Raw genomic sequence first — 19522 nt, forward strand, 5'->3', positions numbered from 1 at the left:
CCTGTGGCCTTTCACCTCCATATGATGAGCTAGGCTTGCTCCCAGCTGTCCCTGCAGGGCATCTTGGGTTTTGTAGGGAATGAAATAGGGAGTCTGAGTCAGGTAGCCTTGCTTCAAATCCTGCAGGTGTGCAGGGAGGAGTTGTGCCTCCCAGGACCTGTTTCCTATGTATTGAAATAAGAGGAATCCCATCCAGATTCTGTGGAGGTTTCCTTCCATCCTTCTTATGTCCCTTTTTCACACTGTCACTGGCCTGGCTTCTGGGAAGAAGAGAGAAAGGATGAGAGAAATAAAGAACTTGAGGAGGTGTGTAGATTTGCTGTCCTTAAATTCTTTCTGGAGCAAAGTATAGGTATTGGGAGGAGGATCAGTGAATGGGTGCGTGAACAGATATACTGCTTATACTGATGCCTGGCACTCAGCCTGGACCCTTACTCAGTATTATTAATCTTGTTAGATGTTGGTCTACTCTCCCAGTTGGAATATGAGCATATATATATGTGTAATTTTATATCAATGGAGTCATATCTTGTTACTGGTTTACCATCTTTTTGTACTTGATTTCACTTGATTGAGGACATTTTCATGTCAATAAATACAGAATAAAGGGCTGAATTATAGTTCAGTGAGTGGTTATATCATACTGCTATTATTCTCTAATATTTAATCCATTTATTTTATCTGTTATCAGTGGGGTCTTCTTTGACTCCCTTAACAAGATAACAATCCTCCTTTCTTCCCTATCCCTCTTCCCTTCTGTATTTTTCTCTGTAGCATTTAGCATCATCTGATATATACTTTTCTTATTTATTTGCTTATTGCCTAACTTTCCTCCATTAGAATATAAGCTCCATGAAGACAGGGATTTTTCTTTTAAAGATTGTTTTATTATGCTAGAATCAGGCAGCATCTCATTCTGTATCATAGAATGAGTGTTTCTCTCCCTTTTTTTTGGAGACAGGGTCTCGCTCTGTCACCCACACTGGAGTGCAGTGGCATGATCTCGACTCACTGCAACCTCCACCTCCTGGGCTTAAGTGATCCTCTTACCTCAGCCTCTCAAGTAATTGGGACTACAGGCATGTGCTGCTTCACCCAGCTATTTTTAAAAATTTTTTCTAAAGATGGGGTCTCAATGTGTTGCCCAGGCTGGTCTCGAACTCCTAGGTTCAAGCAATCCTCCCTCCTCAGCCTCCCAAAGTGCTGGGATTACAGGTGTCAACCACCACTCCTGGCCCTTTTTTCTTTTATCCATGCTCTATACTTGGTATTGAGAACAGTTCCTGGTACATCACTGATGCTTAATAAATGTTTGTTGAGTGAATGAATTTGTTGGACATTTTGGTATACTTATTGGGCTTTTTATTTGCAATATTTTGATTATTGTGAGCATTCTATGATAAACACTTGGTATATACATCTTTGCATGCTTGTGCACTATCTCTTCAGGATAAATTCCAAGAAATTTGCCAGCTGAGTTAAAGGATATGCATATTTAAAATGTCAATTCACGGAGCCAAACTACTCTTAAGAATATAAACTTCTATTAGCAGCACATGAGATTGCCTGTTTCCCCATGCTTTTAATAACATTGGTTGTTGTATTTTTTGTCTTCCTCATCTGACAGGTGAGACGTGGTCTTGTAACACAGTGGTTAAGAATGTGACTTTGGAGCCAGCCTGCTAGGGGCTGAATTCTGACTCAGCCATTTATTAACTGTGTGACCTTAGGTAAGTCATTTACCTTCTCTGTCCCTCAGTTTCATCTTGGTAAAGTAGGGATAATGATAGAACTTATTTTATAGGGTTATTGTGAGGAATAAATCCAAGTAAAATGCTTAGAATAGTAACTGAAACATAGCACTCATTAAGTATGCTTTAATTTTCATTTATTTGAATATTAAAGGTTGAATTTTCAGATGTATTTTGGACTTTTGTATTTTTTCTTTAAATCACTTATTCATGACTTTTGAACTTTTTTTTTTCTTTTAGAGACAGGGTCTTGGTTTGTTGTCTAGGCTGGAGTGCAGTGGTGCAATCATAGCTCACTGTAGCCTTGAACTCCTGGGCTCAAGAGATCCTCCTGCCTCAGCCTCGTGAGTAGCTGGGCCTACAGGCGCCTGCTACCACACCTGGATAATTTTTTATTTTTTGTAGAGATGGGTTCTTGCAGCCCAGACTGGTCCTGATCTTTGGCCTGAAGTGCTCCTCCTGCCTTGGCCTCTCAAAGCATTGGGATTACAGGTGTGAAGCACCTTGCCTGCACATTTTTTCCAATAATTTTTTTTATTAATTTGTAAGAGTTAACAGGTCGACTATCATATATAATACAGAATTGTTCCCATTTTGTCATTTCCTTTCAACTTTGCAGCTTTTTTTCTGTGTGCAAATTTTACATTTTTAGGTAGTCAGAAAATCTCTTCCCTTGTAATTTTTTCTGCTACTAGACCAATGTTTAGAAAAAAGCGTGCTTCCCCACCTCAAAATTATAAAAATAGTTACTTGTTCTTTTTGAGTACTGTATGTGTTTAAATCTTTAATCTTTAAATTTAAATCTTTGATCCATCTGGTATTTATTTTGATATGAAGAGAGTGGTTGGGATCTGGCTGTATTTCTTTATTTTATTTTATTTTATTTTTTTTTGACGAAGTCTCACTGTTGCCCAGGCTGGCGTGCAATGGCGTGATCTCGGCTCACCACAACCTCTGCTTCCCGGGTTCAAGCGATTCTCCTGCCTCAGCCTCCCGAGTACCTGGGACTACAGGCACTCGCCACCATGCCCGGCTAATTTTTGTATTTTTAATAGAGATGGTTTCACTATGTTGGGCAGGCTGGTCTCGAACTCCTGACCTTGTGATCCGCCCACCTCAGCCTCGAAAAGTGCTGGGATTACAGGCGTGAGCCACCGCGCCCAGCCTTGTATTTTTTTTCAGTTTGGGTAGCTGTCCCAAATTCATTTGTTGAAGGAGAAGCAAGAGCAAGAGCCTTTAATCTGTTCTCCTCTTCCCTAATTTGAAAGTAGCTTGTTATTTTGAATATCACTTCCTCAGAAATAGCACATCTCCATCTCAGAGAATGGATTTAATGTTTGGATACAGCCAAAAGTTGTTTCATTACCAAACCATGGGGTGAATATACCATGTAAAGCAGTTTGGGATCAGAACTCACAGTGTGAGTTGTAAGTGATGAGACTGCTGTCTCTCTGCTGCAGCTTCTTGGCTAGCTTTGAAGGCTCTTTCAAGGCAGATCCTAACAAGGGGACTGCTTTGAAGGGCCATTGTTCATTTGGAATGATAAAGTCTATGTTGTTCAAAAAACAAATGCTTGTAGCAGGTATTTTTTCACTCCAGACTGAGAATATTGGTGGGATATTGATAAGGGGTACTGAATGGTAATATTAACATGTGCTCTAGCTCTGCCCTAATCAGCTTATTTCAGAACTCTAGTTTGATTCAGTTTCTTGCCTCTGACTCAAAATGGAGGGAGAGTGATTTTTACATAACAGAACACACCCACATATCCTTTTGGCAGCAGCTACCTGCCAGAGATGTTGAAGAAGAGTAGCCAACCTTTACACAGCACATATTGTGTGCCAGTCATGGTCCTAAGTATAATACCTTACATGTATAAACTTCTTATAAGGTTGGTGCTCTGTACCGAATCGAATAGTATCCCCCAAAATTCATATTGTCCCAGAACCTATGAAAGTGATCTTACTTGGAAATACGGTCCTTGCACATATAATCAAGTTGAGATGAAGTTTTACTGGAAAGTCCTAGTCTAGTAACTGGTATTGTCATAAGAAGAGAGGGACACAGAGGGAAGTTGGTCACATGAAGATGGAGGTAGAGATTGCAGTTATGCTGCTGCAAACTAAGGAATGGCTCTGGCCCTCCAAAGATTGCTGATAACCACCAGAAACTAGAAGAGACAAGGAAGGATTCTTCCCTAGAGCCTTCAGAGGGAGCATGGCCCTACTGACACCTGGATTTCAGACTTGTAGCTTCCTAAACTGCAAGAGATTAAATTTCTGTTGTTTTAAGCCATATAGTTTGTGGTAATTTGTTATGGCAGTCCTAGGTAATTAATGTACACTCTTACCATCTTCATTTTCAGATAAAGGAAACTGAGGCCCAGAGAAGTCAAATACTTTGAGATCTCTGTAGGCCTCTACTGTGCTGGCTGTGCATAGATTCCATACCTCCTGCTGTTGCTGTTGTTGGCTGTCTACCTTTACCATGGCCATCACCTCCTGACAGTGATGGAGCTGAGCTGCTGGAATAACTTGTTTTTCTTTTTTCTTTTTTTGTTTTCTTTTGAGACAGAGTTTCGCACTGTCCCCCAGGTTGGAGTGCAGTGGCGCGATCTCAGCTCACTGCAACCTTTGCCTCCTGGGTTCACACCGTTCTTCTGCCTCAGCCTCCCAAGTAGCTGGGACTACAGGCGCCTGCCACCACGCCCGGCTAATTTTTTGTATTTTTAGTAGAGATGGGGTTTGACTGTTAGCCAGGATGGTCTCGATCTCCTGACCTCGTGATCTGCCCGCCTCGGCCTCCCGAAGTGCTGAGATTACAGGGGTGAGCCACCATGCCTGGCCTCTTTTTTTTTTTTTTTTTTTTTTTTGGAGACGGAGTCTCGCTCTGTCACCAGGCTGGAGTGCGGTGGCGCGATCTCGGCTCACTGCAACCTCCGCCTCCCGGATTTAAGCAATTCTCCTGCCTCAGCCTTCTGAGTAGCTGGGATTACAGGCACATGCCACCACGCCCAGCTAATTTTTGTGCTTTTAGTAGAGACAGCATTTCACCATGTTGGCCAGGATGGTCTCAATCTCTTGACCTTGTGATCCGCCTGCCTTAGTCTCCCAAAGTGCTGGGATTACAGGCATGAGCCACCACACCTGGCCTATGACTCGTTTTCTAATACACCAGGCCATAGCCTTTCTTCATGTCTTGCCTGCTTCATACTGTAAATCAGAAACTCCTCTCAGGAGGCTTCTGACTGTAGCCTGACCATCTCACCTCCAATCCCTCTTCCCCTCTCCCCTTTATTTTCCCTTTCCTATTCTGTCTTTATTTTTACTTTTCGTGCAGTGTCAGAGAAGTGTAGTGACAATGTCGGGGGAGGATCTCCCAGCTGCCTCTGGCAGTTGGTTTTATACTTCCCACTTCTGGCGTGCTGTACCTTCTAGAATTTCTGTCAGGAGACAATTCAAATCTTGTGTTTTTCTTTGGAGCTTTCAAGATCTTGCACATAGCTTATAGTTACATGGCTGTGAACAGAGAACGGGCAGTTTCATGGTGGCATTGGCTGTGAGGGCACTTAACATTGATGAATTCAACCCACCACAGTGGCTGTCTCCCCTGTCAAAGTGAGTGAGGGGATGAGAGCATTTTCTGAACCAGCTCATCTTCCTGAATAGCTTCTTGCATGCCCCTGGGCTTTTCTGTTGGCATTTAATTGCTGGCTGTGGAATCTTGCCTGTTTTCCAATATAGACCTTTGGCTTTAGATCCTGTTCTTGTTCTTACCCACTCTCACTAAACTGAACTCCAGGAACCACATCTCTTTTGTTTGCTGCTGTATCCCAGGACTGAGCAAAGGCCTGATGCTTACTAACACCTCAAGAATATTTATTGAATGAAGAAATGAATATTGACCTGGAAAGTTCAAACTCTTGGTTTTCCTTGCTTCTTCCTGAAGTCAGGGGCCAGATTAAGAATTTGTTTAATAGTCTTAAGCAATAGAAAAATTATGATGTTCCTCATACTTTCATCCCTCCGTATGTATTTTAAAAACAGTGTAAATGCAAAACAAGTATAAAGAAACCTAGCAAAATATAAAGAAAATGCAGCAAAATTCTGATTTTTACCATGGTTACCACTTTCATAAATATAAAGTAACTTAAAATATTTGTTGTTGTTGTTCTTGTTTTGCCAGTTCCCTGAGCACATGCTGTTGAGTAATCCTGCGTGGACCAGTCCTTCCCTCACCCTAGACTTCACCTTCAGTTCCCCTTTATACCACTTGCTGAAGCTGCCAGCCAGCCTTTTCCACCACCCTCCCTCCCCCAGGGGTGTTTGGCTTCTCAGACCCCAGCCTGAGCTAGTGCCCTTGGCTCCCTAGGGTCTTGCCAGGAAAGTCAAAGGAGAACATGCATACTGCCAAAGAGTACCTAATAATAATAACTCCCATGCTGAATTGTGATTTATAGTCAGCATAGCACATGTGTCAGGTGATTGTACTTAGGCTGATTTTAGCCTTAATAATCTGCTTCTGTGATCCTGTATGTGGAAAGCCTAGAAATTTCTCTGTGATCCTCCTTCCTGGATCACTAAGAGACAAGTCAAGACATAGGTCCATTCTACCACCTGTATTAATCTGGGCCTTGTTGAGACCATTTAAAGAAAGGTGTGATGCTAGAAGTAAGGTCCAGGCCTCCTACACACTGTTTCAAGGCTGTGACCATAGTCAGATCCTGTTGCTTGAGTCCAAAGAGTTTAAAATAATGTTGGAAACCTCCTAGGGAAAAAACAAAAAACAAAAAAAAAAAAACCACATCTTCCTGGGTAAGGAAGTGACATGTGCTGACTAGAGCAGGAGGGGTAGCCAAGGCTCCAAATTCTATTCTGGACCTGTTGTTGATTTGAGGTGTGATATTCAGCAATCTGAGCTGATGTTGTGTAGCTCTGATTGGTTTCTCATCTTCTGCAGAGAGAGTGAAAGAGGCTGTGCTTGCAGGGGAAAAGGTGAACACTGGTCTTCTGTCCTTTAGGAGAGCCTCACCATTACACGTCCTGCCTCTCATTCGAATTTCCAGGCTTCTTTTTTAGAGTCTCGCTCTATTGCCCAGATTGGAGTGCAGTGGTGTGATCTCGGCTTACTGCAACCTCTGCCTCTGGGTTTAAGCAATTCTCTCACCTCAGCCTCCCAAGTAGCTGGAATTATAGGTGCGTGCCACCATGCCTGGCTAATTTTTGTGTTTTTAGTAGAGTCAGGGTTTCACCATGTTGGCCAGGCTGTCTCGAACTCCTGACCTCAAGTGATCCACACATCTCGGCCTCCCAACCAGGCTTCTTTTTTAAATGCAGAACCCCCCCCCCCACCAGAGTTAATATAGAAACCCAGCAATGTTGTTTATGTTTTACTTGAGTTCATTTCATCAGAATTGCATTCCTTTTAACAGTGTGATTAGATCAGCTCTTAGAGGGGATGGCAACTTCAATAGGGTTTAGGAAAGGAAAGGAATATTTGTGTGGGGCACACACCTTGGCTTTGATAGCTTGAGGATACCAGGTACATGATAATTTAGATGGATAACAGAAACTTGTGTCCCTTGAGAGCCAGGCATGTATTAGACGCTTTCATACATTATTTAATTATAATACAAACCAATAAAGTATTCCCATTTTTTGCACATGGGCAAGCTGAAAGTCAAAGAAGTTATGTAACTTGCCCAAGGTCACACAGCTAATAAAAAGGCTGAGCTAGGATTTATTTCTCCTCAAGTCTGTACAACGCCAAAGCCCATGCTGTTTTCACAGAGCTTTTCTGTCCCTGGTGAGATTTAGGAAAGGAGGGTAGGAGAAAGAAGGGTGATGAGATGCCATCTTTACCCACCTCGCGATTTTGCTTGTTGGGACGTGTTTAGCCAGAACATTCTGTTTATAGAATACTAGATTCTATATATAGAGATGCTGCGGCAACATATGTGGGAAAGATACCAATTGGCTGTAGGTGAGGATCTCAAAAAGCCTTTGTTCTTCATCACAGTGTAGGCCACACGTGTCAAAACACCACTGGTAATTGGTTTACTGCATAAGTGGCTCTGTCCTATCATCTACATAAAATCTGTTGATGTGGCTCACAGGTGTGATGGGGCCAGAGGTGAGGGTGTGGTGTATCCTCACTGCATGTACTGGAGCTGGTGGCACCTGTTGTGTGACTACTGCAGTGAATGATTACTGAGTAAATAAAAGGTGTCTCGGCCAGGCGTGGTGGCTCATGCTTGTAATCCCAGCACTTTGGGAGGCCGAGGTGGGCGGATCACCTGAGGTTGAGAGTTTGAGACCAGCCTGACCAACACGGAGAAACCCCGTCTGTACTAAAAATACAAAATAAGCTGGGTGTGGTGGCTCATGCCTGTGATCCCAGCCACTTGGGAGGCTGTGGCAGGAGAATCACCTGAATCCGGGAGGCGGTGGTTACCGTGAGCCCAGATCGTGTCATTGCACTCTAGCCTGGGCAACAAGAGTGAAACTGTCTCAGAAAAAAAAAAAAAAATTAGGTGTCTCTCTTTTTTTCCTTTTCCAAGGGAGACCAGATAGCAGTGGGTGCTGGCACACATCCAGGGATACTGGCCCCTGGGCTAGCAGAAGAGATGGCTTGAAGGTGTCAGGTGATGGAATAAAGAGAGCTGGTCAGTCAAGTGGTATAATTTCAGGGGACCAAGAATGTGTCCTGCCCCTCAAAAACTTGCCCTAGCTGTTTGCTATTGCTTGGAATCCCACAACTGAAATTTCTTTTCCTTGATTTAAATCTTTGAGACCCTGTTAAAAATGAAGAGACTCCAGGAAGGGTTTTGATTGTGGAACATCTTGGTCATGTTAACTGGAAGTGTGAATGAGTTTATAAGATTGATTTCTGAGAACCAGACTGAGGAAGGGATAGAGAGGAGAAGGCACTGTGCCCCTAGGTGTAGGGACAGGAAGGAGACACCAATGAGTTTGAGATAAAGGCCTTGAAGAGAGATGCTGGGTCCCTAAAGAAATACTTGGTTTCCTTTACAGTTTTGTCTGAGAAAAGACAAGCAGCTGAGCGTGCTGGTTATGGAGGCCCATGACCCCAAAAGAGGGTGTGCTGAGTAGATAGCCCACCAGCATGTTCGGATGGAGGCACAGTGTTGTCTGGAGAGCAGCTGACAGCTATAATGTAACCAGGAGTGCTGGACCTTTGGGTCTGTGGTTTACTGTGATGTACTCAGACAAGACTGTCACAGATCTTAGAAGGGGGGAGGCACAGCTTCCGAGAAATGATGCAAAATGGTGGCGCAAAAGAGGCCACCAGTGGCAACAAGGGCAGGGCATTTCCTTCGTGGCTGGTGGTCACGGACAACTTCTGGTCTCAATTTCCCAATGAGCTATGCTAAGAGCTTTACCAGAAAGCAAAATAAGCCATGCCAAAAGCCATGACAAAGCACTTGGAGTATCCACGCAAAGGTGCAGTTCCCCCTTGTCCACTAATTTTGTGGAGCCAAAATAGCTGATCCAGAAGCTGCAAAGATAGTCCCTGTGATTAAGACATACAACTTTTTTTTTTTTTTTTTTTTTTATGAGACAGAGTCTCACTCTGCCACCCAGGCTGGAGTGCAGTAGAGCAATCTTGGCTCACTGCAACTTCCGCCTCCTAGGTTCAAGTGATTCTTCTGCCTTAGTGTCCCAAGTAGCTGGGATTAGAGGCGCACACCACCACGCCCAGGTAATTTTTGTATTTTTAGTAGAGATGGGGTTTCACCATGTTGGCCAGGCTGGTCTTGAACTCCTGACCTCAGGTGATACTCCTGTCTTGGCCTCCCAAAGAAGGCATACAACTTTTTTGGCCTGAGTTCTTCCAAAGAGAGACCCTTCCTGATTAACTTGGCATCATCTTTCATTCACCAGTGTTCTCTTAACTGCCTTTATGATTAGAATTTTCACAGTGTTTTCTCCCCCAAGGGCGTATTTTACAGAGGTAACTCAAATCTCAGTGCCTTTCTGAGATCCTTACAATTGGGTTTATAGATGCCTCCACCCAGAGGTTCAATTTCACTGTCCATATTCCTATCCTAAGTCTAGAGCACTTTATTTTTGATCCAGACTTTTGGCTTCACTGAGGCCTCTTGGGTTCTAGCTAATTTTTTTGGACACATTTCTCTAGTGGGCAGCCTAGGAATGGCCTGTCCTTCCTATCCCCCAAAGTTTGGCAAAGTCTGTACCTGCTACCTTAATGGAATCAGCACTACTTGAGATTTCTGAACATCCTACACCGTTTCCTCTCCCCTCAACCCCTGCAGCCTCATACACAAGGTCTAGTGGAAAGCAGGATCTGCTGATCACTAGGCTATTAGAGCCAGTGTCTCCAGTAGGGAACTCCTGGGCATGTGTTCTATGCCATGAATGACAGCTCTCTGCCTATCAGTTTCTGCTTTCCCTCCATCTCACCTTTATTTTGGCTTTTACCTAGAAGTACAAGGTTTGTCTTGTTCCTCTGCCTGGACTTCCTAACCCTGTCCAGAACTAAAGCCCTGCTGTCAGTCCCTCACCAGGGACTTTCCACACTTTCCCTGGCCAGGTCACTTATCGATACTAGAGCCTTTTCTTGCATCTAGGCTTTAGTAGGTAGAGTTCTGTCCATGCACAGGTCTCCCTGTGTTGACCACCTTGAACTTCGCCTAATGCTCTTTGGGCTAATTAGATGTCATGCTAGTCTGTCCCACTGCCTTCTGGAACAAGGCTCTTAGCTTTGTTGAGCTCCTGCCCTGGATTTCGTGTTAGCTGTCCAGCTGCCTCCACCTCAAAGAGAGCTTTTAATATGCATTGTAAAACTCCCAAAAGGGAAATAGAATATATAACATTTTTCAAACGTATTTAACTAGAGATCCATTTTTTTTGAAGGAATATTTATTAAAATCTTACAGAATATATGTTTGGTGGAATACAGTTTTGGAAAGAGTGAATCTTTATCCCAAAGGAATGGACATCAAATAGAGTAATTCCAGATGAAGATAATGTTACTATTACCTTCATCTGAAATTCCAGATGAAGGTAATAATCACTGTTTCCTGTGTGTCTGCATAAGGATAGCTCTAATCCGCAGTGGAACTCTAAAATAGGGAGGAAGGAAGAATTCTGCATTCTTTTTTCCACTTTGAATCCTCTTCTTCCCAATGGAAAAGGAAGTGGTAAATGCAATGGTACCATCATGGCCATGGCCGTCACTGGCTTCTGGATACAAGATAGGAGGGCTTCTCTGAGGCTCTCTTCCCTAGGTTGGACCTCTGTCAGAATTTCTCTAGAGTGCTCCTGAGCACCCTTCCTTCTACTCTGGGACTATATTCATCTCAGCATCAGTCTCAAGTTTAACTGCATGTTCAGGATTTTGATGTTACACATGGAGATCAGTGCCAAATGGGATGTAGCTCATTTTTATGGAATGAGTAGGACATAAATTTTCTCCTTTCCCTATTAAATTTCTATATCTTGTAGGCAGTCCAGACTATAATTTTTTTTCAATCCTTGAATGGAGATAAGCTCATGCTCTGTAGGCAGGGCGGTGTTACAGGTGGGTCACCATTTAAATCTGGCTGGGTGGGTGACCAAGTACCAGAAATTGAAGTTGGCATAACTAGTAACCAAAGAGCAAGCCAATTACTTCCCCTGCATGCCATTCCCAAACAGCACAGCCAGCACAGCTAGGGAAAGACCACCTGAAAGAAATCTCTAAGACTTCTGATGAAGAAATTACTAGGTCCTCTTGAGACCCTCATGTATGTGTCTTTATTGTCGTGAGTGAGATCATTAGTTGGCTGATCTCAGATAGTTGGTTTAGCTAATCATAAAACAAACTAGATGGAAAGGCTCAGCTTTGACCATGACCTTAGATAGGGATGGACCATGTCCTTAGGTATGTTCTTTGAACATCCAGTAACCAGCATTCTCCATACACAAGCCCCACCCTTGGGGCCTTAGCCTATGACATTTGTCCATTTTTGCCACTTCTTCTGAAAGACCGTGGTTTTAACTGAAGACCAGGGAGTTAGCTCGCTTATAGGAAAGTGGGAAGAGGGCTTGAAATGCGCATTCAAAGATCTTAAATAGAGCTTGTAGTTTCTTTGGTCAGTCTACAGGTATTTGCCACATTATTTTAGTTTAGTTCAGTTTAGTTTAGTTTTGAGTGGGAGTCTCACTCTGTCACCCAGGCTGGAATACAGTGGCGTGATCTCGGCTCACTGAAACCTCTGCCTCCTGGGTTCAAGTGATTCTCCTGCCTCAGCCTCCCGAGTAGCTCGGATTACAGGTGCCTGCCACTGCGCCTGGCTAATTTTTGTACTTTTAGTAAAGACAAAGTTTCACCATCTTGGCCAGTCTGGTCTTGAACTTTTGACCTCGTGATCCACCCGCCTTGGCCTCCCAAAGTGCTGGGATTACAGGTGTGAGCCACCGTGCCCAGCTGGTATTTGCTAAGTATTAATTGACTTTTAACTGTGGAAAACTTGTTAACAGCTTTAGGAAGGCTGTTAGGGAAAGTCTTAGGTTGCAGTGAGCTGAGATCACGCCATTGCACTCCGGCCTGGGCAACAGAGCAAGACTCCATCTCAAAATAAATAAAAATTAAAAAAATAAAGAGACAAAGTCTTGCTCTGTCACTCAGGCTAGAGTGCGGTGGTGTGATCACAGTTCACTGCAGCCTCAAACTCCTGAGCTCAAGCAATCTTCCTGTCTCAGCCTCCCTGAGTAGCTGAGATCACATAGTTGGGTGCCACTATGTCCAACTGTCTCTACTCCCTCTATATACTGTCTCTAGATGATGCCATCTATATTTATTGGTTCAGCTACCACTAATACATCAAGTACTTTAATACCATCATCCTCCACCTAGATTTCTCTCTCTTCTGAGTTACTTACTCATAATAGCCAAACACTATTGGCATTGTAACCTGGATAGCTCTTAAGCATCTTAACATGTCTCAAGCCAAATTATATTCATCACACCATTCTCTTTCCCCATTCCAAACCTCCTCCTTCTCCTCCTTACTTCCTTGATTCAGGAGCATCATTGTCTAGGATCATTTGTTAACATGCTTTTGCATTACTGTTTCTCTATTCCCCCACTGAGAATTTAATAGGCTCCGGTTGTAATGTAAGATGTTCAGGATGTGGTTCTTTCCTTTCTTATTCAAGAACAATTAAGGGTTAAGCTGAGATTCAGACTCTAAGTAAAACGGAAGTTCTGGAGAGGAAGCATCTGAGGGCTAGAACCTTGGGAGAAAACTTGAGAGTTGACTAAGGCCACCCTTAGGTGCAGTAGGGGCCAGAAGACCTCTTTAGGAGCATGCAGAATGGAGAAGAGGTGGGGCATATGATCCTCAGTTTGTTTCTTGTGCAAGCAGAGTAATTGGCACCTTTCCTGCAGGCTGTTTCTGTAAATCACTGTGGAACCTCATGTAATCTGGTTTAGGCGTCTAAGGATTGAGCATCCTAGTATAACCCATCAGCCTTCTGGAGTCATCCTTCTCCTTAAAGTTTTGGCTCAAAATGTCATTCTTCAACTTACAGCAAGTTGTTCTGATTCCTTCTTCAGATTTCTTCAAATTCCCAGGAGCTCTGATTTTGAGCTCTTGCTTCCATTGAATTTGTTTAGGTTATGGATGGTTTACTAGATCAAGTACACTGACCTTGTTTCCATCCACATTGATATAGATGTAGAACTCCCAGCTAAAGCCTTTATATGCGTTGCAGACTTTATCAAAGGTTTGGGATAATGGAGAGAATTCAACATTGCAACAAAGTAAGCAACTTGAATTCTAATACTGGTTGTTCCTGTTCCTCAGAGTACTTTTGCCCACCCCTCCACCAGGGATTTGTCATTATTCATATCACTCACATATGTTGGCCTTGTTTTTTTTTTTTTTTTTTTTTTTTTTGAGATGGAGTTTTGCTCTTGTTGCCCCGGCTGGAGTGCAATGGCACGATTTCGGCTCACTGCAACCTTTGCCTCACAGGTTCAAGTGATTCTCCTACCTCAGCCTCCCAAGTAGCTGGGATTACAGGCATGTGCCACTATGCCTGGCTAATTTTTGTATTTTTAGTAGAGACAGGGTTTCTCCATGTTGGTCAGGCTGGTCTCGAACTCCCAACCTCAGGTGATCCGCCCACCTCGGCTTCCCAAAGTGCTGGGGTTACAGGCGTGAGCCACCTCACCCAGCTGGCCTTGGTCTTTTATAATCTTATCTTTCTCTCCTCTGCAAACTCTCCTTAGCATATTACCACTAGAACTCCAAATACTTCTCTCATTCTATTTTACAAGCAATTTAACTCTCTCAAACTCTTCCTCCTCAGATCACTTCTGGGTTCACGTCTGTGTGTCCAGAGCCTACCAAGGGGGAATAAAGAGTTTCATACGCGTTTTTTTTTTTTTTTTTCCTTGAGACATGGTTTTGTTCTGTTGCCAAGGCTGGAGTGAAGTGCTATGATGTGGTCATAGCTCATTGTAACCTCAAACTCTTGGCCTCAGGCAATCCTCCCACCTTAGCCTCCTGAGTAGTAGCTAGCACTACAGGTGATTACTACCACACCTGGCTACTATTTTTTTTTGTTTTTTAGTGACAGGGTCTTGGTATGTTGCCCAGGCTGGTCTCGAACTGGCCACAGGCCTCAAGCGATTCAACTTTCTTGGCCTCCCAAAGTGTTGGGAATGCAAGCATGAGCCACTCTGCCCAGCCTTCATGCATTTCTTTAGCTACACAAAGAATAATATGTAGACCCTCTGATGTTTACTTTTCCATTATCTTCCCTCTTTTGAAGGTATTTCTTGTTTTGAATAGCACTTACTGCTTACCTGCATAATGGTTTTACATTGAAGGATCTATGGAGGAAAAATAGGAGGATATTCTAGGTAAAGGCAACAATAAAAGCAGCAACCTTCATAAAACCTGTTGTGGACAAATGAAAAACTAGTCCAACTGGGCAGAAGGATTCTTGTCAAGGAGGAGAGCTCAGAATAGATTAGAAAATCCAGAAACAGACCTAGGTTTCAGCAGGAAAGGATAGTGTTAGGTTAGGACAAGTGATACAGGACAGCTGGCTGACGAGAAAAAAAATTTCTGTCACCATATAGCAAAATTAATTCTAAATGGATTACAAGTTTTTACATAAAAACTAAAGTAATAAATGTACTAGAAGATAATTTTTTTTTGAAGTATGGCACTAAAGGCAGAAACTATAAAGGAAAATGTGTGATGAATTAGCTAAAAAAAAAAAGTAACAGCATAAGCAAAAGTAGATGACAAACTGGTTAAAAACAATTTTCAACATATCTCTAATGTACACAGAGCTTTTACACATTAATAGAAAAAAAAACAAATACCACAAAAAATGGGCTAAAGTCATAGAAGAATAAATTCAAACGTGACTAACAAAACATATAGAAAAAGGCTATTTCAGCCAGGTGCAGTACCTCATGCCTGTAATCCCAACACTTTGGGAGGTTTTTACAAAAATAAATTAGCCAGGAGTGGTAGTGCACATCTGTAGTCCCAGCAGTAGCTCAGGAGGCTGAGGCACGAGAACAGCCTGAACACAGGAGGCGGAGGTTGCAGTGAGCTGAGATCACGCCAGTGCGCCCCAGCCTGAGTGACAGAGCAAGACTCATGCCTGTAATCCCAGCACTTTGGGAAGTTGAGGCAGGCAGATTGCTTGAGCTCAGGAGTTTGAGGAGAACAGTAACAAGTCACTGATAATGCCAAGGTGTTCGTCTGCACCAAAATTGGAAGGTTACCTATCGTGATGGAAATGGGGCTAACTGGAAAGGGGAGCCGCTCCTCTAGAAGGGTAAGATGAATTTGTTTCCTGGAGTTGAATTTGAAGAGCTAGAGGTACATCCAAGAGGAAATGTTCTATAGGCTGGAGATTTCCATTTAGAGAAAAAAATTACTTCTAAAGTAGAAGCAATAGGTGGGAGTGGAGACTCCCTAGATTTGGCACCTTTGACAGGCTTGGAGGGGAGGTGGTATTTTGGTTCTTCCCTTCCTGCCAGAAATCTCCTTGAGAGACACTGGAGAGGAGTGTGTGGTCTCAATTAGAACCTGAAGAGTAGAGACTGGGGAGAGGTAGGAGTGGGCAGTAATCATAAACAACAGCCACAACAGCATTTAAAAATTACTTTAGGCCGGGCTCAGTGGCTCACACCTGTAATCCCAGCACTTTGGGAGGCTGAGGTGGGAGGATCCCTTGAGCCTAGGAGTTCGAGGCTGCAGTGAGCCATGATCGTGCCACTGCACTCCAGCCTGGGTGACAGAGTGAGTCCCTGTCTCAGAAAAAAATAAAAATTACTTTAGAAAGTGACACTATAGTGACTTAGGTAACAGAATCCTGTGTGTTTTAGATTATTACTTTTTTTTTGTTTTTTGTTTATATGTACACTTCCAATTTTGGTGTAGACAAACACCTTGGCATTATCAGTGACTTGTTACTCTGTTCTCCTCTTCCTGCCTGAGAGACTGTCAAATCAGCGCTTATTCTATAAAGTGTCTTTAGATTGATCCATTTCTTTATAACCCCACCACCCACCCTAGTTGCTACCTTATTATTTCAGACTTGTATTGCCATTACAGCTTACTAACTGGTTTCTCTAATCTCATTTTCTACTTCATTCATTTTGCATGCTACACCATAAAACCTGCCCTGATCACTGCTTTTATCACCACTATCTGCTCAAGAGCCTACAATGGCTCTTCATTACCAAGCCCACCAAGGTAAAATAATTTTGTCCGGTTTCAGCCCACCCACCATGTTCAAGTAACAGGGTGTCTCTTCTTCTGCCCACCTCTTCACTGCTCCTAGCTCCAGGCTGCAGCTTTTGCTCTGTCTGCCCCACCTTGAAAAATTCATCTCTAAGAGACAGGGAGTGGAGAAATGAGAAATGAACTTTGAGGCTGAATATCTGAAAATGCAGAATTAGGATTCAAACTCGGATATTCAGCCTCAAAGTTCATTTCTCATTTCTTTATTGAATTCTGGCTTCATTTCTTTGAAAGTAATACAGTAAAAGCATATTGACTTAGACCAGTGACAGAAGTGCTTGAGTTAGTTAAATGAAAAAAAAAAAAAAATTTTGTGAAGTCATTAGGTTTATTTTTGGAATTCCATGGTACCTCCACTTATGTATTTGCTAGCTGATAGAGATCCTGAGAGGAGCTGCTTTAATGAGTAGAAAATCGAGAGTCCCTTAAGTCATTTCAGTTTTCCAACTGGCAGTCATACTTATGGGATTAAATTATTTAACTGACTCATTCAGATAGCATAAACACAAAATGTAATTATCTCATATGAGGAGTTCAGAATCAACAGGGTCAGTGTTAACAGAAATTTTCCTGCAATTGCTAGACTGGTGTCTGCTAAGAATCCTGCAAGGCATCTTGCACCTCAGTGCTTGGTGCATTGTGGGCAGTCAGAAAATGATGGTCGAGTAAATGAGTGAGTGAGTGAAGAACTAGTGGAATCTTTTTCCTTGAGGCATGTTGAGCTGCGTGAAACCAGTCTTCCCAAGCCTCACACTGTAGTTTTGCTGGGTTGTTTAGGAACAAATCATATTGCTCAGATTTTATAGTGAGAGGGAGGAAATGAAGGCACCATAGGACTTTTCTGCTCTACTAGCTGATAATTCCACAGAGGAGTGTTTTCAGAACTGGTAAGCTGGTATCACTTAAGTCCCAGTCACTGGATCTCTCCTCCTAAAAGATCAGGCTGCTGAGAGTCCCTGGAACAATTGAGGAGGCTCATGGAGGTGGGAGATTTCCTACTGGCAACCTGGATCTCGCCCAAAGAGGGCCCCTACTTTATAGGTCCACTGTAGGAGGCTCTTCACCTCCCTTCCTTCTCATTGCTTGGGTTCTAAATCCGGAACTTCTCTGGCACATCTCTGGTTTTTGCTTACACAGCCTGGCCCTGCCCTCTGGCTGTATGCCATTTGTGATTTTTAGCCCTGCTGGAAATTACAGTCTCTACAAGGGTAAAGCAAACTGGGAGGTGCTGGTTCTGGCTCCAGAGGGACTGGGGACTGGGGCCTGTCACCTGGCCCTGCCTGTGTTTCCTGGTGAGTATTCTTGGCCACCTTTTTACCCTTAGCACACCAACTCCAAGCCCATAATTCTGCCTGGGTAAGGATTAGAAGAGACTACCTTCTTCAGAGGGTCTGTGGGGGCAGGAATGTTAGTGCTTTGGAAGAAGCTCCTGACAGCAACCGCCACATCCTGCCTTGGGAGAATTGTTGGTCTCATATAGATGATCTCACAGTTATAATGGAGGTGTCTGTGGGCAGTGGTATCATACCACAAAAGGATTTCCCATCAGGTTCTTTAAGTATTGGACCTGCTTTTCAAAATAAAATCTGATTTTCTTTTTTTTTTTTTTTTTTTTGAGACAAAGTCTCGCTCTGTCGCCCAGGCTCAAGTGCAGTGGTGCGATCCCTGCTCACTGCAACGTCCACCTCCCAGGTTCAAGTGATTCTCCTGCCTCAGCCTCCCGAGTAGCTGGGACTACAGGCATGCGCCACCACGCCTGGCTAATTTTTTGTATTTTTAATAGAGACGGGGGTTTCACCATGTTGGCCAGGCTAGTCTTGAACTCCTGACCTCAGGTGTTCTGTCCGCCTCGGCCTCCCAAAGTGCTGGGATTATAGGCATGAGCCACCGCGCCCAGCCTGTAATCTGATTTTCAAATGGGTAAATAATCTATGATTATTCGCAAAATATCAGCATGAAAAAAAGTTTGAGGGGTTGGGTGCAGTGGCTCACACCTATTATCCCAGTACTTTGGGAGGCTGAGGCAGGAGGATCACTTGAGCCCAGAACTTGGAGACCAGCTCCAGCAACATAGTGAGACCCCTTCTCTATTAAAAAAACAAAACAAAACAAAACAAAAAAACGCTTGAGGTTCCCAAGGCAAATTTTCTTGTTTCAGAAATGAGCAAATCTAGGAAGGTCCAGCTAGTGGCAAAGCCATGCCCATGATGGGGAGCTGACACTTAGCTTATATGAAAAGAATTGAAGCAGGGGGGAGCAGGCATGCCTGAGAGAAAGTCTCAATCTTTCCTGGAGGAGCATTTCTCAGGGTATTTTTTGGGTGAGGGAGGAGGCAAATGCATTCCTCCCATAGGAATGCCCTGCTCATTCGCTTCAGACTGGGTAATGCCGACCTCACTCGCTTACCTTAGTTCTTCCAGACTGAAACCAGAATGACACAATATCATGAGTGTCAGTATTTGAGACTTTTCAAGGCATGTTTCAATGAGTGAAAGCCTAAATTATAGGATATGAATGAGTGAATGCAACTTTATTAGCTTCAATACGTAAGGAAAACTAACATTAAGTTAGCAAAATGACAGTGGAGGTTTTTCAGGTGGCCTGGTTTAATGAGTTGATTAGACTGATTTATAATTAAAATTAGCCCTCCTATAGCAGGTGCTTATAAAAGTCCATTTATTCATTTTCAAATATTTATTAACTGCAGAGAGTTCTGTGATAACTTGAATTGAGCCTGCTTTTGAGGAACTTTTTTTCAGTATAAAAATAATTTTAATTGTAGATAGAGTGTTAGGATGTGACAGATATAGACTAATCTGTGGGAATTCAGAGGCAGGAGAGATTGTTTCCAGCTTTTGGATCTAGAGAGCTAGGTGAGTTTTGTGAAAACAAGATTGTTTTAAAGAACGCTTTAAACAGTTTTGCTTATACTATGGTCAGAGGTAGCATTAATTCAAAGGAGAATCTA

The 19522-nt window shown here is 43.1% G+C and overlaps 1 protein-coding gene across 29 annotated transcripts in view; it reads left to right on the forward strand.

Moving 5' to 3' along the window:
- Positions 1–19522, forward strand: part of LOC134737792 (uncharacterized) — a 126569-nt gene that overhangs the window by 30825 nt on the left and 76222 nt on the right. For 12 of the 29 annotated variants that reach the window (XR_010123072.1, XR_010123068.1, XR_010123073.1 and 9 more), the window contains one exon: positions 1628–1730. Coding sequence is in view for 8 of the 29 variants with exons in the window: in XM_063648617.1 (XP_063504687.1) it covers positions 1628–1686 (59 nt within the window). In the remaining 21 variants the exon portion in view is untranslated. Of the gene's footprint in view, positions 1–1627; positions 2561–2650; positions 4049–4116; positions 16651–19522 lie in introns of those variants that run through there. The other 17 variants (XR_010123066.1, XR_010123057.1, XR_010123058.1 and 14 more) reach the window with 6 other exon arrangements.

Source organism: Pongo pygmaeus, chromosome 12, assembly GCF_028885625.2.
Source record: "Pongo pygmaeus isolate AG05252 chromosome 12, NHGRI_mPonPyg2-v2.0_pri, whole genome shotgun sequence".
NCBI classification, from domain to species: domain Eukaryota; kingdom Metazoa; phylum Chordata; class Mammalia; order Primates; family Hominidae; genus Pongo; species Pongo pygmaeus.